The sequence below is a fragment of the Rana temporaria genome, chromosome 9 (genome assembly GCF_905171775.1).
Source record: "Rana temporaria chromosome 9, aRanTem1.1, whole genome shotgun sequence".
Taxonomy (NCBI): Eukaryota; Metazoa; Chordata; class Amphibia; order Anura; family Ranidae; genus Rana; species Rana temporaria.
In genome coordinates, this window is record NC_053497.1 from 121,054,227 (window position 1) to 121,081,954 (window position 27,728).

At 45.3% G+C, this 27,728-nt stretch overlaps 1 protein-coding gene across 2 annotated transcripts in view; it reads left to right on the top strand.

Annotated features, from left to right (window-relative positions):
• Nucleotides 1-27,728, top strand: part of FKBP15 (FKBP prolyl isomerase family member 15) — a 105,709-nt gene that overhangs the window by 49,764 nt on the left and 28,217 nt on the right. Inside the window, exons 13-20 of one of the 2 annotated variants that reach the window (XM_040324327.1) lie at nucleotides 769-874; nucleotides 1,015-1,124; nucleotides 7,380-7,491; nucleotides 7,837-7,946; nucleotides 8,052-8,165; nucleotides 13,672-13,766; nucleotides 14,386-14,488; nucleotides 24,982-25,014. In XM_040324327.1, coding sequence (XP_040180261.1) covers nucleotides 769-874; nucleotides 1,015-1,124; nucleotides 7,380-7,491; nucleotides 7,837-7,946; nucleotides 8,052-8,165; nucleotides 13,672-13,766; nucleotides 14,386-14,488; nucleotides 24,982-25,014 — 783 coding nt within the window. The remainder of the gene's footprint in view (nucleotides 1-768; nucleotides 875-1,014; nucleotides 1,125-7,379; nucleotides 7,492-7,836; nucleotides 7,947-8,051; nucleotides 8,166-13,671; nucleotides 13,767-14,385; nucleotides 14,489-24,981; nucleotides 25,015-27,728) is intronic. The other variant, XM_040324328.1, reaches the window with a different exon arrangement.

A 27,728-nucleotide genomic window follows, 5' to 3' on the forward strand; every position in this document is an offset into this window, starting at 1 on the left:
ATATATATGAAAAGGGAGGGGAAGAAACAGATACAGGGAATCAAACAAAAAATTACATGTTCTGTGTGTGTGTGTGTGTGTGTGTGTGTGTGTGTGTGTATCTTTCTATCTATAGAGAGATATCAAAAATAACAAAAAACCTAGTTGCGTACAAATGGCACCAAATGAAAGCTCTCTTTTTTTTTTTAATAAAAAAAAAAAGTAATGCATCTGGTTTGGGTACAGCGCTGCATGACCATGCAATTGTCAGTTAAAATAGCGCGGTGCCGCATAGTAAAAAATGGCCTAGTAATGAAGGGGGTAAATCTTCTGGAGGACAAGAGAATATTAAAGCGGAGGTTCCACCGATATATTTTTTTAAAGCCAGCAGCTACAAATACAACAGCTGCTGACTTTTAAAAAATGGACACTTACCTGTCCAGCGCGCCCGCGATGTCAGCAGCCGAGGCTGAGCAATCGCTCGGTCCTCGGCTGCTTCCGCCGCCATCCTCGGTGAGGGAATCAGGAAGTGAAGCCTTGCGGCTTCACTGCTCGATTCCCTATTGCGCATGCGCGTGGATCGTGGCGCACTGTCACTGGTCCCCGCTCTCTCCTGTGAACAGTGTTTCTCAGAAGACAGTGGGGAAGTGGTGCAAATACCTGTCTCAGACAGGTATCTGCACCCCCCTGAAAGGTGTCAAATGTGACACCTGAGGGGGGAGGGATCCAAAAAGCGGAGGTTCACTTTTTGTGTGAACCTCTGCTTTAATGCTGGTATTCTTTTTGCAGGATTCACATATTCAGAGGATTTCTCCACATCCTGCTGCCCCTCTGCTTGTCCGGCCCACCCCACAGATCAGCCAGACTCCTGCTACAGCTCACACCCCTGCTCCAGGTAGGTAAATCTTCTCTACATACATATTACATTCCTGTCTTCAACATTACAGAACAAGTTCATTTGAATGTGATGAACAGTATTGTCATCTGTGTTTTATTTTTTATTTTTTTACTTTTATTGACTTTTTACATTGACAGTCCCTCAGCAACAACCATTGTCCGGTCTGCCATCCTCGTCAGCTGCTCTGTTACCTGTAGCACCCATCACCTCTCAGGCCTTCCCTCCTGGCCAGGCACATGGCTTTCAGGTATCGTAGAACAGATAATCCTCTCTACTCACTGTCCTCTTAATTCAATTTAGCTCACATCCAGTTACATTCAAAAAGGCTCTATTTGAAGGACCAAATACACATTAGCATTGCCAAAGTAAATGAGGAGTTTTTATGGGTCAGATGAGCAAGATTAAGGAATAACTGCTAGAACACTGTTGGAGGTAAAACAAATAATCTAAAGGAAGAGACCTCCTCTGTAACTTTAATCTGGTAACCGTTTAAAAAAAAAAAAAAAAAAGTAAGCGTCCCCTATGGAGATTTTTTTAGGTACCGTAGTTTGTCACCATTCCACGAGTGTGCGCAATTTAAAAGCATTACATGTTAGGTATCTATTTACTCGGTGTAACATCATCTTTCACATTATACAAATAAAAACTTTACTGTTTAGGCTTTTTTTTTGATAAATGAAAGTGTCTTTTTCTCTTCCGTTCATGGACAGACACAGCAGCATCTTGACCTTAGGGTATTATCCTCCTTCTAGGAGATTGACTAGGCAGAAAAACAGCATGTCAAGTGTTAAACACATCACACAGTACAGCATCTCCCAGGGGGCGGTTCCCCCATGTGCATCTCCCCTCTCTCTGCATCTGCAGCCTCAGTATTTTTCTGCCTAGCACAGGAGAATGACATGGCTCCTATGGGCCCATGTGGCTTGGGGATTTTTTTGCAATTTTCTTTTTTGTTTTTCTGCATTTTTGGATCCTGAGATATACAATCAACTGCCGACTGGGTGACGGGCTGGATCCTTGATCCTTGTAGTCCCCCCAGTTCGGCCATCGAGCGTGTGCCGGCCTTTTAGCTACGCGCTGGGCCGTCCACGACATGACCCATTGCTCAAGGGGTGGCCGGTGAGCTATACGCTCCAGGGCACACATATGACCGGGCTCTATGTCCGTGTCACAGTGTGCCTGGCCGACAGCCATGCCGTAACCGCCCGGACGTTGGTCATGTCTGGGATGCCTCCAGCCGGTCGTCGCAGGATGAGTAAGTAGCAGTCCCTTGCTTTGGCAGGGTGGTGCGGCTGGGCAATCCTGGGAGGTCGATTGAGGGTCCGCCCTGCTTTCCTCTCTCCCTTCCTCCTCCTCCTTCCCTACGTTCTGGGTCGGCCGTGAGGTGGGGGGTCCGCCTGAGGGGGGCTCCATACTGAGGCTGGGGGCTTTCTGCTCTCCGGGGGGTGCTGTTGTTTGCTGTGTATGCGGGGGGGCCTGCCTGGGGGTCCCAGGTGTTTGCTGCTGTGTGTTTTTTTTTTTTTTGTGTATCACTTGCGGCCGCCATTTTGTGCCGGGCGCTTTTATTGGAGTTCGGCAGCCATTTTCTTGTAGCCCGCATGGTCTGCGGTGTGTCGGTGGCCACTTTGGATGGGTGTTTAAAATAACGGCGCGAACGGCTCCAGGACACTTTTTGAGGGATGGAACGACACAGGGCTGCACTCTAGGAGTAAGACAGCGGCGGTACAGGCCTGGTCAGGTGGTGAGTCCTCTGGGGGGTCCCCTGTTCTATGCTGTGGCCGGGAGGGTGGTCTGTGGATCTTGCCTTGCATTCCAAGGGTGGCAAAAGGGTGGGTCAGCATGGTGTCTGAACCAGATGCTTCTCCCCCAGACATGCCGGAGTTAACCCTTAGTTTCCCTGTACCTGCGGTCTCTGTGTATGCTATGGAGGCAGTCCTAGAGGCGTTTGTTGCCGGGGTAAAAAGCGCCCCTCCCCCGCCTTCTGCTGGGGATGCCTCTGCAGCGGAATCAGGACCGGCCTCTGCTCCCGGCCCTGGTTCCGAGCTGTCAGAGGATGCAGGCCCAGTCCACACGGACAGTGAGGATGACTCTGCATCAGGGTCGGCGCATGATAGGGCGCTGGTGGGAGCTCTTATCACTGTGGTGCGGGATACTCAAAAAATGGAGGATTCGGCGGAGACATCAGAGATGTCGGTCCCTTTTGGGTTTCGTAAACCGGCCCGCACTGCAAAAGTGTTTCCTTGTGTTCTTTATCTGGAAAAGTTTTTGTACAAGGATGGGATCGGCCGCAAAAGGTTTTTTTCTGTTCCAAGATGTTTTGCGGTCCATTATCCTTTTGAGGATTTCCTGAAGAAATGGACCTTTCCTCCGTCAATGCACCCCCCCGTGTCCAGACTGAACAAGGCGACCACGTTGCCTGTGGAAGGGGCTCCTGCTTTCAAGGACCCCGCAGTTAGGAGAGCTGTGGCCCGCTCCATGTTCACGGTGGTAGGGTCGGCGGTGAGACCGGTCTTGGCCGGGGTGTCTCAGACCCTTACTGAACGGGCAAAGTTGTTGCTTTAGGAGTTGGGAGGAGCATCAAGCCCCTCCGGACTGTGTGGCGCCGGCCGACCAGTTGGGGCATGGCCTTAAATTTGTCTGTGAGTTAGCCCTGGATACGCTTCCCTTGCTCTCCAGAGCCTTGGCCTATGCGGTGGTGTTGCGCCGCCTTATCTGGCTGAAGTGTTGGTCTGCGGACCAGTCTTCTAAGAAGGCCTTGGTGGGCTTGCCCTTTAAGGGTGAAAGGCTTTTTGGGGCTTCTCTAGATGACATTATAAGAAATGCCACGGGAGGTAAGAGCATTGTCGCTCCCTGTGTCTGCGTGCGTTTCCTCCGGGTACTCCGGTTTCCTTCCACCCTCAAGACGTGTGCATACACCTACATAGGATACATACACACTTATGTGTATGTATTAAGCTCTGCTCCCACAATCCAGTAAGGGTAAGGAGCCTTGCGGTAGGCAGGGGCCCTTCTTTACCGCCCCCAATGGTTTTTTTCATCCGCCCGGTGCTGCAGGTTAACGTTCCCAGGCCGCTAAGGCGCTCGCTGAAGGGCAGAAGCACCCCTGGTTCCGTAAGCCCAACAAGCCTGCGGAAAAACCTGCTTCCGCATAAAAGTCTGCCCCCGCTCGTCTTTGGGGTGGGGGGCCGACTGCACGGCTCGGTGGATGTCTCTTCTTTCCGACCGGTGGGTTTGCAAAGTAGTTTCCTCAAGGCCCTCAACTGTTTTGTCAGGGTGCAAAAGTTCAGGATGGAGTCGGTTCGCTCTGTGGTAGCGGCGCTCAATCCGGGGGATTTCCTGGCTTACTTGGATATAAAGGACGCGTACTTGCATATCCCCATATGCGCAAAACGCCAGAGATTTCTGCACTTTGCGGTCGGGGAGGACCACTTTCAATTCGTGTCCCTCCCTTTCGGCCTGGCTTCGGTGCCACCTTGGTTTTCACCAAGGTGCTCGCTCCGATTCCGGCCCTGCTGAGGCAGAACGGAACCGCTATTGTAGGATACCTGGACGACCTTCTTCTGAGAGCTTCTTAAAGCTCAGAGTTAGAGGAAGATGTGTCAATCACCTGCCAGAGCCTCCGGGAATTCGGTTGGCTGCTAAATGTTCAGATGTCGGTGTTCCGTCTCAACGTCTGGAATACCTGGGGCTGCTCCTGGATTCCTCGGAGGCGAGAGTTTTTCTTCCCATGGGGAAGCTACTGACACTGCGGGCTGCGGTGCAGCAGTTGACAACCCAAAAATGGTCGTCGCTCCGCTTTTGCATTCGAGTTCTGGGTCTCATGGTGGCCTCCTTTGAGGTGGTTCTGTATGCTCCATTTCACATTCGAGTGTTACAGAGGGAAATTCTGTCGCGTTGGGACAAGCGCCCTTTGTCTCTGAATTGCCAAATCCCGGTGAGTCGCCTGGTCAGGTCCTCCCTAGTACGGTGGCTGACGTCTCCGGTTCTTCGGGCCAGGAAGTCGTTCCTCCCATGTCATTGGACGGTGGTCACGATGGACGCCAGTCTCACCGGCTGGGGGGGAGTGTGGGGGTGTTCAGTCGGCCCAGGGGCGCGGGACTCGATCAATGTCCTGGAACTCCGGGCGATCAGGCTGTGCTTCTCCAAGTGGTCTCTGAGTCTACAGGGCCGCCCGGTCAGGATTCAGTCTGAAAATGCCACGGTTGTGGCTTATATCAATCAGGGGGGCACAAGGAGCTCGGCGGCGGAAGTCGTTCACATCCTCCGGTGGGCCGAGCAGAACGTTCCGGCTCTTTCGGCCGTGTACATTCCGGGTCTACAGAACTGGCAGGCGGACTACCTAAGTTGCCAAACGCTAGACCAAGGAGAATGGTCTCTACACCCGGACGTGTTTCAGAGTCTGTGTCTGAAATCGGGCACTCCGGACGTGGATCTCCTGGCATCACGACTCAGTCGGAAGGTGTCGCGGTATGTGGCCAGGTCAAAAGACCCGTGGGTGGATGCTTCAGGCGTGTTGGTGGCGCCGTGAGGTCACTATCGCCTAATCTACGCCTTTCCTTCTCTGAAGCTTCTTCGTCATCTGCTCCGCAGAGTGGAAGCCGAGGGGATACCGACGATCCTAACTGCTCTAGATTGGCCTTGCCGTCTCTGGTACGCGGATCTGGTGCGTCTGGTGGCAGATGTTCCGTGGCGCCTGCCACTGCAAGAGGACCTTCTGTAGCAGGATCCTATCTTTCATCCGGCTTTACAGTCGTTGGCTTTAACGGCGTGGCTATTGAAAGCCAGGTGCTGAGGGACCGAGGTCTGTCGGATTCGGTGATCTCTACCATGCTGAGGGCGCGGAAGTCTACTTCCTGGAAGATTTACCATCGTACGTGGATGGCTTACACCTCTCTGTGTGAGGAGATGACTTTTATGCTCCAAAGGGGCGGGCGCGTTCGACCAGGGCAATTGGTGCCTCCTGGGCTTTCCGCCATCAGGCGTCTGTTTTACAGGTGTGTAAGGCAGCGACTTGGTCGTCGGTCCACACCTTCTCTAAGTTTTACAAGGTGAATGTGAGTACAAGGTTTTGCAGGCGGCTGTTTAAGGTTGCAGTTCCTCCGTTGAGGAGCTCTGGTTTGTTTGGGGTAAAGTTGGTTTGCTGTGTTGTTTTCCCACCCCTCGATTTTTTTTTTGACACTGCTTGGAAACGTTTGTAAGGTCAAAATGCTGCTGTGTCTGTCCATGAACGGAAGAGAAAATAGGATTTTTGTACTCGCCGTAAAAATCCATTTCTCTGAGTTCATGGATGGACACAGCACCCACCCCTCCTTTGTTTGTACTGCTTGTTGACAAACTGAGGCTGCAGATGCAGAGAGAGGGGGATGTACTCTGGGGAACCGCCCCCTGGGAGGTGCTGTACTGTGTGATGTGTTTAACACTTAACATGTTTTTCTGCCTAGTCAATCTCCGACCTAGAAGGAGGATAATGCCCCAAGGTCAAGATGCTGCTTGTGTCCGTCCATGAACTCGGAGAAATGGATTTTATGGTGAGTACAAAAATCCTATTTTTGGCAAATGCGACCCTAGGGTCTCTGCTAAAAAAAAAAAAAAAAATTATATATATATATATATATATATATATATATATATATATATATATATATATAATTTTTTTTTTTTTTTTTTTTTCTTTGCAAAATCTATATTTATTTGAAAGACAAATACAAGACAAAAAAGGAAAACAAAAATACAATTGTACTGTTGAAAACTTTACAGTGTTGCATGGTAAGCACATTAGCGCCCTTTTTCTTTTTAGACCCACAACAACCAAACTTGACTGTATAGTCCCTCCATAATGTTGCCCACCGCCGCCAGCGAAGGGTGGCCGAACTAGCCTCCGTCAAACCCTCCACCCGTGTGTGTGTATATATATATATATATATATATATATATATATATATATATATATATATATATATATATATATATATATATATATATATATATATATATATAAAAATGTTTCGGGGTTCTAAGTAATTTTCTTGCAAAAAATATGGATTTTAACTTGTGAGCAACAAATGTCATAAGTGGGCTTGGGCGTGAAAGGGTTAAGATCTCGGCTCAGATTCTGAATATGATTGGCAGCAAGAAAATTGTGCCTCTTGTTAAACCCTATTACTATTTTTATCATTACTAACTAATGTGGTGAACATTCTACAACTTAACTGCTCTTACTATAAAGATATCCTTCTTAAATTGAATACTGTTTTCATGCACAACTGGTCTCCTACCTTCTTGACCAATTTTTGTACTATGCCCCTTTACAATGTGTTAGTCGAAACTGGAACCCATACTGTAGGTATAGTATTCTGTATATGGAGGTTTTCCATTTTCCTTTTTTCTATAGGTTAAAATAGATGCACTTTTTGTCTTTTTTCAACTATATAGCCGTGGGGGTGCTTCTTCAGCCCAGTCCTTGTGCCCGTTTACATGAATTCAGTGAAATGTTCTTTTTCAGCCATACTCTGGAATCCAGTATGCATACACGCAGAACCCCACCACCGGAACCCAGCTTCAGCCAGTTGGGCATGTCTACCCTGCCCCTGTGCAGCAGCCAGCTCCATATCAAGGTACAAAGAACTGTTCTTAACATTTAGGCTTTTGGGATAAAGAAATAAATCTTAATAGTACAACTCCAACTGAAACCATTCGGTTTATTTGGGTGGTGTGTTGCAGATTTGGCTTTCTAGCCTGGTTTTTGCTTTTCTGATGGCGCCTGGCAGTATCGCTAATGTAATTTTGCCCATATTACACAAGACGGAGGAGTTGACTCTCAGGAATGCTATGTGTAGAGATTTTTTGGGGAACAGAATATTCTTCTACCTCCTCTTTAGTGGAAAAGAGTTTCCAATTTAGACTTGCCAAGAAAGTCTTGTGTTATCTGACATTGTCCTCAACGAATCTTCTTTATCCAGCCTCAGGTGACGTCACCACCTTCTTGATGACAGAAGCCCGACAGCAGAACACAGAGATCCGCATGGCCATAAGCAAAGTTGTCGACAAGATTGACAACTTGGCCTCTAAAGTATGGAGTATTTCCTGCTTATTGTTTTTATGCTTTTTTTTTTTTTTTCTTCTTCTTCTTCTCTGAGCCCCTGCCATCTTCTTGTGTCCTTGTCCATCTGTGCAGGTGGATGGTCTGCAGAAGGAGAGCTCAACTGGAGCTTCCCATCTCCTCCCTGGAATTTCATCCATCACTATGGAGAGCGCCATGATTATGAACAACATTCAACGCATCATCAAGGTAACCAAGCTAGCATCTTCTGGTACCATCAATCAGGGCTGCTGTTACAAATCTGTTAGAAATCACAGGACCCCGTACAACTTACCTACACAATAGAACAGCAGGGGAGATCACTGTACTGACTTTGTATTGTTAGTACAGGGGCTCTGACCTGAGGTTTCATTCAACCAAGCCCGCTGGGTTGAATGGAAAAACAAACTAGCAGTGTATACTAGGCATTAGGCCGCATTCACATTTGACGTTTCCTAGATGTGTGACAGTGCACAGGTGATAATAAAGGTTCCTCAGGTTGGAATTTTAAATGGACCGCAAGCAGTAATAGATATAAAATGTACAAGTTTATTCAAAGGTATATATGACATACAACATGAAAGACAAAAATCGCTGATAATAAAAACAAACACGTGAATAGGGGACAGATATAAAACTAGCTGAAAAAAGAAGCCTGCGAGCTGTCAACTGACAGAGTGTCCAATGCATTTCAAAAACACATACAGTGTAGCTCTTCTTCAGGGGCTATACGGGCTTGAAAACTTCAAAAGCTGTGACTTAAATCCCAAATGTCAACAGGGATGAAGAATAAATGATCCGTCAGGGCCACACAAGAGGATGCCGGTCAAAGTATTATGGACCAGGATTGTTCCATAAATTATACTCGCTTACTTAATGGATTAAGCCAGTGTTTCTCAACTCCAGTCCTCAAGGCGCCCCAACAGGTCATGTTTTTAGGATTTCCCTCAGATGAAACAGGTCTGGTAATTACTAAAGCAGTGAAACTGATCAAATTACCTGTGCAAAATAATGGAAAACCTGAAAACATGACCTGTTGGTGCGCCTTAAGGACTGGAGTTGAGAAACACTGGATTAAGCCATTACTTCAGCATATCTCAGCTTTTGCATGAACTTGTAGCCTATGGAGGGTGTAGCCAACCAAAGCCATATTTCCTTTAATACTCGATAGACTCAGTTGTTGGAGACAGCATTTTCAGAGTTGACCATGGGAAGGTCTGTCCTATGGTTCAGATCCTTATAGCCTCTTGTATAAAGTGTGGAGGTAAATGGTTTCCTGCAGCTGTCCAGTGCAAGTGCATTTTGGAAATGCAAATGCAATTAGCAGACCTGTGTTTTGTCATGTGGCAAAGTTGCATGCCTTAAAAGGTTTTAGAACCTCTGTGATGTGTTTGTTGCACATGTGGCTGCCTATTCAAGTGTATATGCTCCCCAATGAATGAAAATAAGCAAAATACAAATGCGTGTTCACACACTGCGCAAAGTATAAAGGGGGCTTTAGGGGTGGTATATAGAAATGGTTGGGAAGAGATGTCTGTCGGCTGGAGAGAGAGAGGTTTTTACTGACTCCTAGCTCCAGCACTGCAGCTACCTGCAGTTCCAGGTTCGCTCCATATTCACCCCTCTCCAAAATTCTGAAATTTCTGTCCCTTCACTCCAGCAGCAACCCCCACTTACCCTCTCCAGCAGAAGCACTGCTCCATCCGAACCCTGGAGTTCACAGAGCAGTGAGAGCAGATCTGGAGGGAGCAAGTTTCCTGTTCATTCATCACTGCCGACTAGGGTCCAGGTGGAGACAGATGGGGAGTTTCCATACCCCGCAGATGCATAGGCAGAGACTGTGTAGCTATCTCCTGCTGCTCAAAATCGGGACATTTTGAAAGTATATAGAACTGATCCCTCAGCAGAGCTGCTGGATGGAGAAAGCCATCTGCGCTGCAGGGGATCCACAGGTGTCACAAGGCAGTACAGCTGGCTCTCCTCTCCTGCAGGTGCCAGGCCCCTCTTCTGAAGTGACAGAGCTCGAGCCCGGTACAGGAGGTCTGGCTGTACTACCCTATCGGCGGCCCTACCACCAATACAAGCCCTCATATGAGTTTTCTAGAAAATAATACAATTGCAAATGCAGCAGGGCTGTGTAGTCATTCATTCATCTTCACTTATTAAATCATCTTTCGTAGCTAGATAAGCTTTTAAAAAGCCCAGCCTGCAAAGAATAAGGGTTAATGCTTGCTTACTTGTGATGCCGCTTGCCCTTCTACTAGCCGCTCAAGCTTTGTTTTCAAAGCTAAGATTTTTAAAAAAAAAATCTTCAGCAGCCTGTAAGGTGTGTTGGATGCCTGGTCTCCCATTGTGCACTGTCCTTCTATCCACTGGAATGTTATGGCAATACAGGACACGGTGGGGGTTATTTGCTACAACTGGAGAGTGCATACGTTTTTAGCTCCCAGTTTTATTTTTGTCAAAGCTTCATTGATCAAGCTGGAGTTTGAAGCTGATTGGCTACCATGCACAGCTGCACCAGTTTTAGTAAATTCACCCCAGTGTGACATAGGTACCAGCAGATGGAACCACGTGTGCAATGAGGCACCAGGCATCTGATTCACCTACAAGTATGTCAGATGTCAAAGGTTTTACAGCCAGGCTGAACAGGCTAGTAGTTTTATCAAGACAAAGAGGTTGTTTTACTAGACCTGGAGAGTGAAAAATCTGTTGCAGCTATGCATGGTAGCCAATCTTCTTCTAATTTCAGCTTGTTCAATTAAGCTTTGACAATAAGCCCATGTTCACATTGGGCTGATTTGGCATGTCAAATCGCATACCAAATTAGTGGCTATTGCCGGCAATGGCACTGTCCGAATCAGTGTGGCGCTGCACCGATTCCCAAAAGTAGTTTCTGTACTACTTTTGGTGACTTTGGGGGGCGATTTGAATAGACATCTGTACATGAACCCGCACAGATGTCTGTCAAATCGAAGTCGAACTGCATTGCTGGTTTAAAATGTGTGCGAGTTCAGCTGAACTTGCATGATTTCTAACCCGCAGCAGTGTGGACCTGGGCCTAAACCTGGAAGCTGATTGGCTACCATGCACAACTGCACCAGATTTTGCACTCTCCAATTTTAGTAAATCAACCCAAAAGTCTCACACTTCTCAAGACTAATAGGCATCTTAGTAATGGGGCGCTCTAAACTCAATGGGTTAAATCTCACTAGCCCAAAACTACAGATGGACGCCTGCATCTCACTTGCCAGTTTATCACAGGTCATTGTTGTTTACTTTATTTGTATGTCAACGTCATGTCTCCTGTAATGTGTTGGTTTATGTCAGTGATGGCAAACCTTGGCACCCCAGATGTTTTGGAACTACATTTCCCATAATGCTCACCTACACTGCAGAGTGCTTGAGCATCATGGGAAATGTAGTTCCAAAACATCTGAGGTGCTAAGGTTCGCCATCACTGGTTTTTACCTTCCTGGAAAACAATAACAATTATTGGAAAGAAAACATCCTTTATGCTGTAAATCTTTTATACATTTTCCAAGGTACACATCCATCTTTTCCGCCAGCCATAAAGGCACTGCCCCCCTCCCCCCCTTTCCTTGTTTTGTAACATAAAAAAAAAAGGATTTTAGACAATGTTATTTAATTTACTTTGGTGGGTGTGGTCAATTTATGTCTTTTTCAAGTCTCCAGTCATTGGGCTCAGCATGTAAAACAGATTCAGATATCTCACTGGCAGAGTTCCTTTAGAAGTCAAAAAAGCCAATAGGAGATTGAACTGTAATTTTATATGCATATGAAATCTGATTTCAGAATTTTGGGAGGACAGAGCTTCTAGATCACAGGTGCCAAACACAAGGCCCGTGGGCCGAATCCGGCCCTCCATGCCATTTCATGTGGCCGAATCCAGCCCTCCTCTGCTCCTCCTCCAGATCCTTACTTTCTGTTTTCAAGAAATGCATCCAGCTTCTTCCCAGCAGCAGCATAAGGAAAGGGGGTGTAAGGGAGAATGGGGGACTCAACTTCTGAAGGTGGGGGTGGCTCTTGACATCTAATATATGGGATGAGGATGCGCTGGACATCTGAGTGAGTAAATAACATGTATAGCGCTACAAATGCGAGCTGAATCGCCTCAAGGCTCTTTGTATCAATTTCCTTCTATTTTGCCTTCAGAATAGGTGGGTCTTGAGTTTTTTCCTGAAGGCCTGGTGATTCACCTCCGTTCGGATATTAGTTGGTAACGTGTTCCACAGTCGAGGTCCTTGGACTGCAAATCTTCGTTCTCCTTTTGTCTTGTAGCGGGCCTTGGGAATTTGTATATGTAAAACAAGGAGTGTAGTGGCGCTTGCCAAAGGGAAACTAAAATATAGTAGGATAAAATTAACACACAGCAACGTATAACAACGTATGAATATTGATCAGTAAATTCAATCAATATGTGTTCCACTCCTAATTTCCTTGAAAACCCTTCATGACATCCATAATTCAGGTGTGAGGGGTAGGAATAGTGGATATAATGGATGAAATGAAATTACAATGATAATATGAAAATCATTGATTATAATAGATGTGCAAATATAGTGTAAGCAAAACTTCCAGTGATAACGCCAAAATAAGTGCTCAAGTGTTGACGTGAATATAAAAAATCCCAAAAATGAAATTACTTTGTGTCAAAAATACAAAATATTATAACAAATGAACCAAAGTGCACAAAGATTAAAAGTGCAAAGTGAATAAATAATGTTTAAATATAATCATAAAAAAATATATAGTTTCATAAAAAATATAAAATATATAAAAAAATATAGTTCAAGTTAATGGGGTGTTCAGAGTGAATTCCAATGCTTCATACAAAATGTTCCAAACGTGCAAGAAATGAAAAAAATATTAAAAAAGGTAAAGTGCAAGATTTCAAGATTTCCCAGAGGTGAAATGTTGTTCAAAACAATGCTCCAATACACCACACAATCCTCCAGTGTAGCTGTGCAGATACAAGATAGAAAATGCTAGCCTCTCACCTCAATTGCGATCATGTAAGCCTGTTAGATAGAGGATGAAACCCAGCAGCACACGCTCTGCATCCAAGAAGGCTCAGGTAGCTCCAATCCTCCACCTCCAAGTTCCTCCAGACCACTCTCAATAAAAGCAAAAGGCAGGCTCCATAGTGCAGTAAATCAATTGTAGTTTAATAATCAAAATAATATCACTCACAATTAAAACGGCTGTGAACAGCATGCAGATGATCTACAGCGATGTTACAGATGGTCAGCAGATCTCCGCTCTCGGCCGCGAGCGGAGATGACGTCACCAACGACACTCCTCCTTCACCTGGGAATTTGTAGTAGATTTTGGTTAGTTGATCGAAGAACGCGATTGGGGTTGTGGAATTTTATTTTCTCACATAAATATTGGGGGGAGATTCCTTGTACACATTTGTGTGTCAGGCAGAGGGCCTTACTAATGATTCGATCCTTTACGGCCAGCCAGTGGAGGGACATCAGGGAGGGGGTGATTGATTCCCAGGGTTTTTTTTCCTGTTACCAATCGTGCGGCCGTGTTCTGGATGACTTGTAGACAGATATAACCGGCCCTTTTGAGGGCAATCATAATGCTGATGCGGCCCGCTATGAAAATTTAGTTTGACACCCCTGTTCTAGATAATAGACGTTTGAGGGAAAAATAATGGAATTTTTTTTTTTTGATCTGCGTTTAGGAAAATGAGCGGCTTAAGCAGGAGGTTCTGGACAAAAGCAGTCGCATAGAGGAGCAAAATGTAAAGATTGGGGAACTTCTAACTCGTAACCAAAGGTAAAATGGCATCTTTTCTGTATTCTTTTGTACCAGCTGACTTTGATGTACATGGAACTCCACTAAATTTTAAAGATAAGCGGATATCCTCGGCCAATACATCAGCATGTTTTGCAGGTGTTCCTCTCAAAAAATACTACACTCATTTAAAGGCTTACAATTACAAACAACTATCATACACTTTGGGGTTTATTTACGAAAGGCAAATCCAATTTGCACTACAAGTGCAAAGTGCACTTGAAGTTGTACTGAAAATGCACTTGGAAGTGCAGTCGCTGTAGATCCAAGGGGAACAAGCAAGGAACAAAAAAAACGCATTTTAGCTTGCACATGATTGGATAATAAAATCAGCAGAGCTTTCCCTCATTTCAAATCTACCCCTCAGATTTACAGCTTTCAAGTGCACTTTCAATGCAATTTTAAGTGCACTATGCACTTGTAGTGCAAAGTAGATTTGCCTTTAGTAAACCCCCTTTATATACATCCCTGTATATAGCCTATTTAAATGTCTGTAGGGAAGCCTGGAGATGCCCCGAACACATACACAGGGAATGGGTACGTAATACAGATGGGATGGAATCTGAAAGAGCTCTGTGCTTATGACTCCTTTCTTTTGCAGGTATGTAGAGCAAAGCAACATGTTAATGGAGCAGAGAAATTACTCTTTAAAGACATCAACTGAGAGCACACAAGCCAGACTACTGACTGCTATGCAGGAAAAGGTATGTCAGCACTGTAGGTGTCACTCGTAGAACCCATTTCCAGAAACTAAAGTTGCTAACTGGTATGAAATGTTGGCAGCTAGAGTGCCTGCACAGACCTTTTGGCAGCTTTCATTGCTCCCTCTATGCCCAAATACTGATCTGTTCTGAACAGCCAAAGTTCCGGCACTGCTGGATTGTTTTCTGCTTTCCCATCTTTACATTTTGTTGCAGAAAGACTGCCCAGTAGTGGGGTAATAGTGGGGTGGGGGGGTCAGGATAGCTCCTTCACTATAAGTAAGTGCCAGCGTTTTGCCCAGAGTGGCCTGTCAAGTAGAGAAGGGACAATGAAAGATGCTGTATGTGCAGGCATCTTCTAGGTGATACAGTCCAGGGTAACGGGATGACCCGTGACACGTGGTGACCGTTACAACCAGTACAGAGAGAAATATGAACACTGCCATCACTAGAATTCTTCTGAAAATGCTAGTTGTCTGTCTACAGTACTTGGAAACACTGATGTGGAACAGGCATGCAAATAGAAAAAGACAGAGTTAGGCCAGAACTCCAGTTTTCTTGTGACTCAGAATGTAGCCTTTAAAGCTGAACTTCAGACACATAAGACAACTCATGCAATTATTTGTTCTTTAAAAAAAAAAAAACATTAAGGTGATTGTAAAGGCTCGCTTTAAAAAAAAAACAAACATGTCATACTTGCCTCCTCTGTGCAGTTGGTTTTGCGCAGAGCAGCCTAGATCATCCCTCCTCTTCTCTGGTCCCTCTTTGCTGCTCCTATTCCCTCCCTCCTTTTGAGTGTCCCTCAGCCAGCAGCATGCTACAGGTTGTCACCCAAGCCGAGTCAGAGCTTTGTGTCCGACACTGAGCCCCGACCTGGCCCTGCCCCTCTCTCCTCTGGCTGACTGACTTTGACAGCCACTGGAGCCAATAGCACCACTGCTCTATCTCAGCAAATCAGGAAGAGTGTACTGGATGACTGAGGGGATCGTGGACATTGCTAGAAAGAGAAGGAGTTCAGGTAGGTAATTGGGAGGGGGGGGGGGGAATGTGCTGCACACAAGTTTTTTTTTATCTTGATGCATAGAATGCATTAAGATTAAGATTAAGATTAAGATTAAAAAAAAACTTCTGCCTTTACAACAGCATATAGATACTGAATTCTGTGCATAACTACTATATGCGTATACAGGTAGCGCCCCCTACCCAGGAAGTGAAGGACTGTGCTGCTGATCTGCTGCTCCGATCTGCTGTTCCTTAATAGCCTGCTGGATTGTTTTGCACAGCTGTGCGTTTTTGCTCTCTGTGACTCTCTGTGACCCTGCACTTGCTACGGCAACACCCGGCAACCCCTCCTCCAGTGTGCTGATTGACCGGCTGGCTAGGCCCCGCCCACCCATGGGTTGCTCTTCAGACATGGACGCCCCGCGCCCCCTACCCAGGAAGTGAAGGACTGTGCTGCTGATCTGCTGCTCCGATCTGCTGTTCCTTAATAGCCTGCTGGATTGTTTTGCACAGCTGTGCGTTTTTGCTCTCTGTGACTCTCTGTGACCCTGCACTTGCTACGGCAACACCCGGCAACCCCTCCTCCAGTGTGCTGATTGACCGGCTGGCTAGGCCCCGCCCACCCATGGGTTGCTCTTCAGACATGGACGCCCCGCGCCCCCTACCCAGGAAGTGAAGGACTGTGCTGCTGATCTGCTGCTCCGATCTGCTGTTCCTTAATAGCCTGCTGGATTGTTTTGCACAGCTGTGCGTTTTTGCTCTCTGTGACTCTCTGTGACCCTGCACTTGCTACGGCAACACCCGGCAACCCCTCCTCCAGTGTGCTGATTGACCGGCTGGCTAGGCCCCGCCCACCCATGGGTTGCTCTTCAGACATGGACGCCCCGCGCCCCGCGGCAGGCGCGCACGAGGCAAGCCCATCTGTGCCCGTCCGGGCCCGGACGGCTCGGACCAGGGCCAGGAAGCTTGCTCCACTCACGATAACATCTCCGCCCAGGCTTTGTGTCAGTCCAGGTTTGCTATCTATGGAAACCACACAGATCAGGACTACAGGTAGGGGGGCCATCAAGTCTCAAAACGTATTCTACACTAAAGATCGCCTACTTGAATTAATTAATCCGATAACTACCCTACACCCTGACATCATTGACATATGTCAAGTGTTACATATTGTTAAAAAATCAAGGATGTCTCTCGGTAGGCCCACTGGGTCGAAGCAGGGTCTCTGCACTGGCTTGATCAACGCCAGGTCTGCTAACAAGCATGCAACGGAAATTTACGATGTTATCTTGGAAACAGGGCTGGACCTTCTAGCCATTACGGAAACTTGGTTTGTACCAGGCTGTCTAGACATAATTGATGAACTCCTTCCCGAGGGATATAATATCACATCTAACAGCAGACCCACTAAAAAAGGTGGGGGGGTGGCATTGGTCCATCGGGAGGAGCTTACCTGTACTGTGATCCCCTCACATACTATACCATCTTTTGAACATCTGACGATTAAATGCAATACAAAGGTTACAAATTCCATGTTAGTAATTATCATATACCGTCCACCAGGCTATGATTCCCGCTTTATTAGCGAGTTCATGACCCTTATTACCGACTGTGCTACTAAATACCCTTCATTAATTGTCATGGGTGACTTCAACCTTTGGTTTGAGGACCCTCTCGATCTATCAGCTCAAGAGATTTTAGCAGACATGGACAGCCTAGGCCTCCAACAGATAGTAAGGGAACATACACATGAAAAGGGGCATCTGCTTGATGCAGTATTCTCGGTAGTGGGAGAATCCACCGTTCCCACAATCAAGCAAGTGGTCTGGTCTGATCATTACCTAGTGCAATTTCAAATTCTTACCCTAAACACCACGGATAAACCAAAAGGAGCCCTTATGCAACCCTCCCTCCCTTACAGAAATTTGAAAAAAATCACACCTGATTTATTCCACAATACTTATTCGAACCTCGAATCCTACACAAACCCTCTTGAGAAAGACAGCTATGAGGCTTTACCTGACGACTTTCGAGGAAAGCATCAAGCAGTTAAATGAGAAACTCAATGCTTTTGATGGTAAACTTAAGGCCACGCTGGACATAGTGGCACCCTTCACCCAATCGAACTTTAGGCCAAAAATTTACAAATCCAATCGTTGGTACACCCCCAAATTAGCCACCTTCAAAAATAACTGCTGGAAGCTAGAAAGGAAATGGCAAAAAAACAAAACTAAGGCTAATAAAATCCTCTATAGAATACAGGCCCGTGCTTACTTCCAGTTAGTAAGGAAGCATAAGAGAATAGCCCTAGCATCCCGCATCGAATTAGCGGCCAATAGCCAAGCGGAACTATTTAAAATCAGTAAGGAGCTGTTTAATCCACCACTGGCCTCCCAACAAATTGTCCATTCTCAAGCTCTATGTGACAATCTACTTGAGGCCTTTGTCAAAAAAGTTTGTGACATCCAAGCTGGCCTAGGTCCCCCAGTCCTTGTTCCCTCAGCAAACCTCACTATTAAGATCGACCGGCCCAATCACATCATTCCCTTTTGCTCCTTTCAGCCAGTAACGAAATCTCAGCTCTTCAGCTCCATTAAACATCTAAAACCCTCTTATTATGCCGATGACACGTGCCCAGCATGGTTGCTTAAGGATAACATCAACACAGTCATCGATGAGATTCTGATCATGGTTAACCTCTCTTTGACAACTGGAGAGTTTCCAGATAACTGGAAACATGCCCTGGTCACACCAATTTTGAAAAAAAGCACGCTGGATGCCAAAGTTATGTCCAACTACCGCCCCATTTCAGGACTATGCTTTCTGGCTAAGCTGGTGGAACATGAGGCTCTTATGCAACTTCAAGCACATTGTGAATTACAAAATCTCTTTCACGATGCTCAATCGGGGTTTAGGCCCAAAAGAGGGATCGAGCTATCCATCCTGGCCACTAGAGAAAGGCTGCTGGAGTCGAGAGACGCGGGGGGGTCGGCGGCCTTGGTACTGCTTGACCTCTCCGCGGCTTTCGATACTGTCAGCCACAAGATCCTCCTGGCTCGGCTGCAGGACGAGTTCTATATTACAGGCCTACCCCTTACTTGGATACGCAATTTCCTGACAGGCAGAACATTCCAAGTAATATTGGGCTCATTTAGGTCAGCGAGGGTGCCCCTTCTCTGCGGGGTCCCTCAGGGCTCGGCAATTTCACCGTGGCTGTTTAATTGCTATGTGAGGCCAGTGGTAGATATCATCTCTTCATGGGGATTGGCCACTCAGGTATACGCTGATGACATACAAATTGTGGCCAGTGATGCTCTTAACCCCACGGCAGCCCACCTTCTTTCCTGTTGCCTCTCATCTATCCAGACATGGATGAAGGACAATCGTTTGGCCCTGAACGTATCCAAAACTGAGGTACTTCTTACAGGTCCAACACAAAGTTTAAACCTGCTTGCAGAGTGGCCCGTATCAATGGGCCCGTGCCCCACTCCATCCAGCCAAGTAAGAAACCTGGGTGTCATATTTGACAATAAACTTTCATGGATTCCACAGGTGAGGAACTGTACCAAGAATGCCCTTTACTATCTTCGGATGCTGCGACGGGTAAAACATCTGCTCTCCCAAACACACAGAAATACACTAGTACAGGCCTTAGTCATCTCACGCCTTGACTTTTGCAATGTGGTATACCTTGGACTCCCTATTAAATGGCTCTCCAAGCTGCAGCTGGTGCAGAACCAGGCAGCTAGGTTGATTACGGGGACCTCAAGATGGGACCATATATCACCCGTTCTCAGACTACTTCATTGGCTCCCATGCGCAAGGAGGATCGAATTCAAGGCTTTGTGTGTTATGTTCAGGGCCTTCAAACAACATGGCCCACTGTTCATTAATAACATGGCCATACATTACCACCCCCCCAGGGCACTGAGATCGGCCGATCAGGACTTTGCTGTCATCCCTCTAGTAAGGTTGATTTCGTTCGGTGGCCGATCCTTCAGAGCCAGAGCCGCCTCGCTTTGGAACCTTCTCCCGTTGCCTTTGAGGAAGTCCACTGTTCTTATTACCTTCAGAAAGGCTCTGAAAACCTTCCTCTTTGGGGCAAGTTGATTATGACCACGTCTATTAAACTGACCTGGCCCCTCCTCCCCTCACCCTATGTCCCCCTCACTCCAAACCCCCTTGCTACCGTTTGTTTTTATTGTTGATATTTTATATGGTTTCTCTTTCTTTTATGTACACGAGCCATCAGTTCGTCTACGAAGTCTTTTTTCTTTTTTCTCTTGGATTGCTTTTTGGTCCAGAATAGACCAGCGGACCTCCTTCCAGCGCTTAGACACACCCTTCAGGGTGTATGTGGCGCTGTAAAGAAATATTAAAATCAATCAATCAATCAATAGGAGCAGAAAGGCAGAGAGCAGTGCCATCTAAGTGTAGCAATAGAGAGCGTGGCCATGCTCCACTTACTTTGGACCCTGAAATGGCGTCATCTTCCAGGTGTACCCGAGATACCTTGAAGTCACCAGCGCCAGTGGAGCGATCGCCACCACCCAGGGGAGAGCAGATGAACAATATTATCCAACGCATTTTTTATACTTGATCTTGTGAGTGTTTCCTCTTTTACCTCTCCACTGCTGCACTTAGATGGCACTGCTCGCTCTTTCCTCTCTCCTCCTGGGGGTAGAGAACTTGAATGTAAATCTGTTTTTAAAATCTAGACCAGTATCTAAATAGTTCAAGCAAGGCAGCAGCGTTTTTGTTTTTGGGGGGGGTTTTTAAGCGACTATTGTAACTGCCTGATTTACCTTGGTATTGGCCTATTACAATCCGCTGTACAAGGCTCAAAATGGGAAAGGGAAGGCAGCACTAGGAACCAAACTGGTGCTGTTGTACTTGTATGTTAACAAGGAACATGCTTATAGGATGAGAGAACAGATTGGTTTTGCCTAACTGAGGTACAGAAAAGTGAATGTACATGTAAATGAATAATACCAAAAATCCTTTGGCTGGTAAAACATCTCTTATGCATGACAAATGATGGAATGTGGTTCGAGTGTCCTCAATAGAATATGGCACCTCATCCCGAAATTTGAAACGGGGGAATTGGGATTATAGCGGTGCCTAAACAATAGAAATTACAATGGTACTTAAAAATGTATAATGTTTTATTACACAAATATTAAAACATACAGTACAGTCATCGTGCATAAATCAGTAATGTAATATTTAATACTGGCCAAGAAATTGACAGCCTACTGAGGTTACAGGTCAGTGGTCCCTACATGTTTCGCCAAACATTGGCTTCTTCAGGGGAAATAATCGTAACCAGTATTGTATAAATAGCTGTAGAAAAACAGAGCTACAACATATTAAACATGAACAGCATACATTGGAATTTTCATCAATTACATAGTTCAATGTGTTAAACTGACAGGGCGACATGGCTCATGATGTCTCCCATCCAGGAACACCCCACCCCACCACCTACCTAGGTACGTCCAGGTGACCGAGTCGACAATGAGACCACCTCAAGGACGCAATGCTGCATCGCAACAATTTGGCTGCAGGGGGCAGGCAAGGACCTGGCTTAATCCTGAGATAGAAAACAGTTTTTAGAGAAAGGGGCAAATTATGTCCCAAACATCGGGCTAACATAGCCTCACTACTTACACTTATTAAGTTAAAATCAAGTACAGTACTGGGGCGCTGAAAATGACAACATGTGGCAGGACGGGCAGAGATTGTTGTAATAAAGACAAATTCAAATCAGATTAGCTAAGGAAAAGAAAGGATGTTCTAAGATAAAAAAAAAGTGTCTGATGTCTATATAATTGGATGAAAACCCAACCACTCACCTACGGTATCCTCAATGCACAGTTCTGACTATGGGAGTGCAGGTGTTGTAGCAATTCACCATAGAATAATCTGCTGAATATAAATGGCCAGACAGACTAATGATGGCAGAGTCAGCCTTTAGCCTAATGATTTGGAAAAAGTGAAAGGAAGAAAAAAACTGGGTATTGATGGTGTTTTTCCTTTCTTCCTTTCTTTCCTTTCCCTTAAGATAAAAAAACCTGTGTGTAGCAGCCTCACCAGCACCCCTAATTACTTACCTGAGCCCCAATCGCTCTCCAGCGATGTCCACAAATGTCTAAGCTGTCCGGGACACTTTTGATTTGCAGAGACACAGCAGTGGCGCCATTGGCTCCCGCGGCTGTCGATCAAAGTCAGTCAGCCAATCGGGAGGGGAGGGGGGGTAGTTCAGTGCTCCGTGTCTGAATGGACACATGGAGCTGTGATTTGGCTCAAGGAAGGGAGGGGCCAAAAGCAGCAAAGAGGCACCCCAGAAGAGGGGGCTCTGGGCTGCTCTGTGCAAAACCAACTGCACAGAGGAGCCTGGCAAGTACAACATGTTTTGTTATTTTTTTTTTTAAACAAGACTTTACAATAACTTTAAGCAATTCATTCATTCAATCTCCAGAAAGGCAGGCCCATATTTTTATCGGTCAAATCAGTGCCTGCATCCTATCGCATACAGTCACTGGGGTTTATTTACTAAAGCTGGAGAGTGCAAAATCGGGCTAACTTCTGCATAGAAACCAATCGGCTTCCTTTTTTCTTTTTTTCAAAGCTTAATTGTACAAGGTGAGTTTAGAAGCGGATTGGCTGCCATGCACAGCTGCACCAGATTCTGAGTGCAGCGGGATAAGGGAGATGATTGTTTTTCTTGCAGGCTGAATGTATAGCTAGCCTAAGCCTGGGTTCACACTGGTAGGACAAACGACGTTGGGAGCCCATGTTGCATGATGTGTGAAAATCAATGTTTGCTAATGGTAGTCGTCTTAACTGGTCCGACACAAGTCGGTCTGACTTTGAAAATGCTCCCTGTACTACTTTGGTCCGATTTTGATCCTACTTCAGCCCGTTGAATATCATTAAAGTCGGATCAAATTCGGATAGCCGTCTTGCCTGATCTGGCTTTGGCATGCAACTTGTGCTCTGATGATCTTGAGGGGGAACTCCACGCCAATTAAAAAAAAAAAAAAGGCATTGGTTCCCCCTCTAAGAGCATACCAGGCCCTTCGGTCTGGTATGGATTTTAAGGGGAACACCCCCTAGGCTGAAAAAACAGCGCGGGGGTCCCCCCATGATCCATACCAGACTCTCTTATCCGAGCACACAGACCAGCCGGTCAGGAAAGGGGTGGGGACAAGCGAGCGCCTCCCCCCCCCTGAACCTTACCAGGCCGCATGCCCTCAACATGGGGGGGGGGTGCTTTGGGGCAGGGGAGGCCCTGTGACTCCCCCACCCCAAAGCACCTTGTCCCAATGTTGATGAGGACAAGGGCCTCTTCCCGACAATCCTGGCCATTGGTTGTCGGGGTATGTGGGCGAGGGGGGCTTATCGGAAATTGCAAGCCCCCCTTTAACCACTTCCATACCCGGCATTTTCACCCCCTTCCTGCCCAGGCCAATTTTCAGCTTTCAGCGCTGTCACACTTTGAATGAGAATTGTGCAGTCATACGGCGACATTGTACCAAAATACATTTTGATCATTTTTTTCCCCTCACAACTAGAGCTTTGTTTTGGTGGAATTTGATCACCTCTGCGGTTTTTATTTTTCGCGCTATAAACGATAAAAGAGGTACAATTTAAAAAAAAAATGTATTCCTTTTTGCTATAATAAATATAACAATTTTTTTTTTTTTTTTTTTTTTTTTTTTTTTAAAACAAGCTGATTTTTTTTCTCAGTTTAGGGCGATTATGTATTCTACATATTTTTTGTTAAAAAAAATTGCAATAAGTGTATATTGATTGCATTGCGAGCAATCGCGGGTGCCCGGCGGACATCGCGGTCGCCGGGCACACGCATCGGGTCCCCAGGGATGCGGCACAAGCTCTCCATAATTCAGGGAATACCAGGACGTTATATGACAGCCGCCCAGAGGGTTCCTGTGGGCATCATATGACAATAAAGCGATAGGAAAGTGGTTAATAAGGGGGCCCCAGATCCCGGCCCCCACCCTATGTGAATGAGTATGGGGGGAAAAAAAGTGTCAATAAAAAAAAACGCGCTACACAGGTTTTAAAAGTAATTTTATTACGCAGCTCCGGGGGTCTCTTCCGACTTCTTCTGCCCTCTCAGCTTTTCTCCGCTCACTCTGTCTTCTGCCAGCCTCCTCCGCTATCTTCTGCTCTTTTGACCGCTCTTTTGCTAGCTCTTGCCCGGTCTTCTCCGTTGTCGTTTTCTCCTCTTCCGATGTTGACACAACGCTCTCCCACTGTAATGCTCTGTGCGCAACGACTTATATAGGCATGGGGCGTGGTCACCCGGTGATGTCATCTAGTGACCCCACCCCTTATGACGTCACCGCCCCATCATGCCCCGAGCAGTTGCGTCATAAGGGAGTGGGGTCACCAGATGACATTAACCAGTGACCTCGCCCCATGCCTATATAAGTCAGAAGATGGCAGAGGAGGCCTGACAGAAGAACCGGAGCAAGCGGAGAAGAGGCCGGAGAATTCGGAAGAGACCCCCGGAGCTGCTTTAATAAATTGCTTTTAAAAACCTGTGTAGTGTGTTTTATTTTTGACACATTTTTTTTCCGGTGAATGGGTAGGGGTACGATGTAGCCCATACTCATTCACATGGGGGGGCTGGGATATTAAAGGGGGCTCCCGGATTCCAATAAGCCCCCCCGCCTGCAGACTCCGACAACTAACGGCAAGGGTTGTCGGGACGAGGCCCTTGTCCTCGTCAACATGGGGACAAGGTGCCCCAAAGCACCCACCCCCATGTTAAGGGCACGCGGCCTGGTATCGTTCAGGAGGGGGTGCCCTCACTCGTCCCCACCCCCTTTCCTGACTGGCCGGGCTGTGTGCTCGGATAAGGGTTTGGTATGGATTTTGGGGGGGCAGTTTTTTCAGTGTAGGGGGGGTTCCTCTTAAAATCCATACCAGACCGAAGGGCCTGGTATGCTTTTAGAGGGGGAACCCAATAAATTTGTCGTGGAGTTCCCCCTCAATATTCATACCAGACACAGTGCCTGGCATTGTCTGGGATCGAAGTCTGATCCCTGTTCATTGAAGTTGGACACATGTCAGACTTCAAGTCACAGGGCAATGTCGGATCCAATGTAGTCGACTGTAATGTCGAACCAGTGTGAACCCAGCCTAAGAGGTTGTAGTGCATGACTATCTTTTGTAATTAATTTTTTATTGTGTTTTGGCTTTGTATTTTTTTATTTTCTTTTAATGATCTCTCAGTGTTTGGTGGCTAGATGCAAACTAACATTCTCTTCTCTTTATAATCTATGTGAATATAATGGCAATAATAATCTGCTTGTATTAGATACTTAATGGTGGTTTCCAAACTCATGAATTTTTTGTCTGGTCCTGGGTACATTCCTCTATTTCTAGAAAAAGCTGCTCTTGTCTTTCTTTAACTTTGATTGGCTGGCTTGTTCTCACCGATGCTGCTTTCTCTTTCCCAGCATGCTTTGCACATAGATGAGGGCACATACCAGGTGAGGATTTTGGGGGCTTCTCTTTTTCTCTGCATTTAGCTTTTCTGCTTATTTTATGTAATATCTCAGCTCTTCTGTCTTTTTCACATCAAGCAAATCAAAACCTTTGTGTCTGATGATCAGAAAGAAGACAACAAAAGGGAATCCGGGGCTTTACAGTACCAAATAGAGGAAATTGACAAGAATAGTGTAGTCGTGTATAAAAAAGTTTTACAATTCTTTATTAATGTTCAACATTAAAAAGCTCTATCAGCTGAAACATAATATGAAAGCATAAAAAGTCTTACATGAAAACCTATATGGGTAATGTACGCTATATATACATTTTTGCAACCATATCATATTCTTTTGACCCATCAAAGTGTATGAGAAAACTCCAACATGTTTCAACTTGTAAGTCTTCCTCAGGGTTTTTTTATTCTTTTGATTATTTTTGTTTCTGCAATGAATTTGTTAGCTAGAGATATATCTAATATCTCTATCTAAGCATATCTCCTATCATAGTCTACAAAACATAAAGCAATCCTTCAGAAAAACACATATTCAATCATTCATGTCACGTACATCCAATATTAAACATATAGAACCTTAGGTGAGGCTGAATGTCTCTAAAGGGGCACTCTTTCAAAAGTCTGCAGTAAGCAAAGTGGCATATACCATGGGTATTCCCCATAGGAGACAAAGATATGGTTTCCCTAGGGAATTAAGGACGGCTACTAACGGTATTATTGGGCAATAATGGGTCAAATATTGTAAAAGTAAAAATTATTTATTAAAGTATCAAAAGATTTTATACCAAATACAAGATATTAAAACAAATTTTATTGCTCACATGTTGAGCTTTTGATACTTTAATAAGTAATTTTGACTTTTACAATATTTGATCCATTATTGCCCAATAATACCATTAGTAGCCGTCCTTAATTCCCTAGGGAAACCGTATCTTGGTCTCCTATGGGGAATACCCATGGTATATGCAGCTGTATTGGCTATGGTATTAACCCTATGGGGAGAGGCAGAGGATCGTCTGTTATTTACCATATGAATAACAGAAGGTGCATGTAAGTGTTCTTGTTCTTTATAAATAGTAAGCAAAGTGGACAGGGGGATATATAGGGAGTTATTTACGAAGGGCAAATCCACTTTGCACTACAAGTGCAAAGTGAATTTGAAATTGCACTGAAAGTGCACTTGGAAGTGTAGTCGCTGTAGATCTAAAATCAGGGGAAGCTCTGCTGATTTTATTATCTAATCATGTGCAAGCTAAAAAGCTGTTTTTTATTTTCCTTGCATGGTCCCCTCGGCTCTAAAGCGACTGCACTTTCAAGTGCACTTTGCACTTGTAGTTTGCACTTCTAGTGCAAAGAGGATTTGCCTTTCGTAAATAACCCCCATTGTGTTTCTAGTGTTAATGGAAAGATTTGTGATCATGGTGGGGCATGGACAGAAATGCATTCCTCACAGAGAACAAAAACGGAGGAAGACTTACAATTTGAAACGCGTTGGAGTTTTCTTCCTCGTACGCTTTGATGGTTCAAAAGAATATCATATGGTTTTAATAGTGTGTGTAATATATAATTTTGTATAACATTACCCATATATGTTTTTATGAAAGAGTTTTTTTTCACAATGTGTACTCTGCTGATAGAGCTTTTTATGTTGAATATTATTAATAAGGAATTGTAAAACTTGTTTTATTATATATATAATGTGTGTGTGTTTCAGGTAGCGGATGCCAATGTGCAGTGCTGGCAGCTTGCTCCCGCTGTGATTATCCACAGTGGAAGCCAATCAGTGGGTACAGTGGTTTCGATGTCTGCCCGCACACGCTGATCATTCGTTGCATAGGCAGAATAGTAGTCTTGCTGTGTAAACAAGGCAGCTTGCCGTCCTGTCAGTAGGGAAGGAATGGATCCTGTGTTCCTACAAAGGGACATGTATCCAAGTGTCATTGGAACAGTGACAGTGCATATTTTTAGCACTGATTACTGTATTGGTGTCACTGGTTCCCAAAGAAGTGTCCAAAGTGTCAGTGTCTGATTTTGTCTGCTGCAATATCGCAGTCCCGCCATTACTAGTAAAAAAAAAATTATAAATAAATAGAAATTCCATAAATGTATGCCATAGTTTTGTAGACTATGCACACACCAATCAATGTACGTTTATTCAATTTTTTTTTTACCAAAAATATGTAGCAGAATACATATTGGCCTAAATTAATGACGAAATCCTTCTTCTTCTTCTTTCTTCTTCTTTCTTCTTCTTTCTTCTTCTTTCTTCTTCTTTCTTCTTCTTCCTTCTTCTTTCTTTTTCTTTTTCTTTTTCTTCTTCTTCTTTCCATTTTTTTATTATTTATTATTGGCACACACAAAAAAAATGCAGAGGTGATCAAGTACCACCAAAATAAATCTCAATTTGTGGGGGGAAAAAGCACATACATTTTATATGGGTAATGAAATAAAGAAAAGGGGTGATGGCGCTGCTTAAAATGCTAGTGCGATCCAATTCAACCTGGGTGAGGTTTCCTGGAGCAATAGAACACACTGCCCTGTGTGCTGTGGGTGTGGTATGTGTTAAACGAATGTTGGGTGACCTCTGATGGGATGCGCATGTATAGATAAGAGCTACCCTATATGCCGTCAGAAATAAACCCTTATATTGGTTGGCCAGGAATGGAAATGATGATGAGATCTTGTGCTACAATTAATTAATAA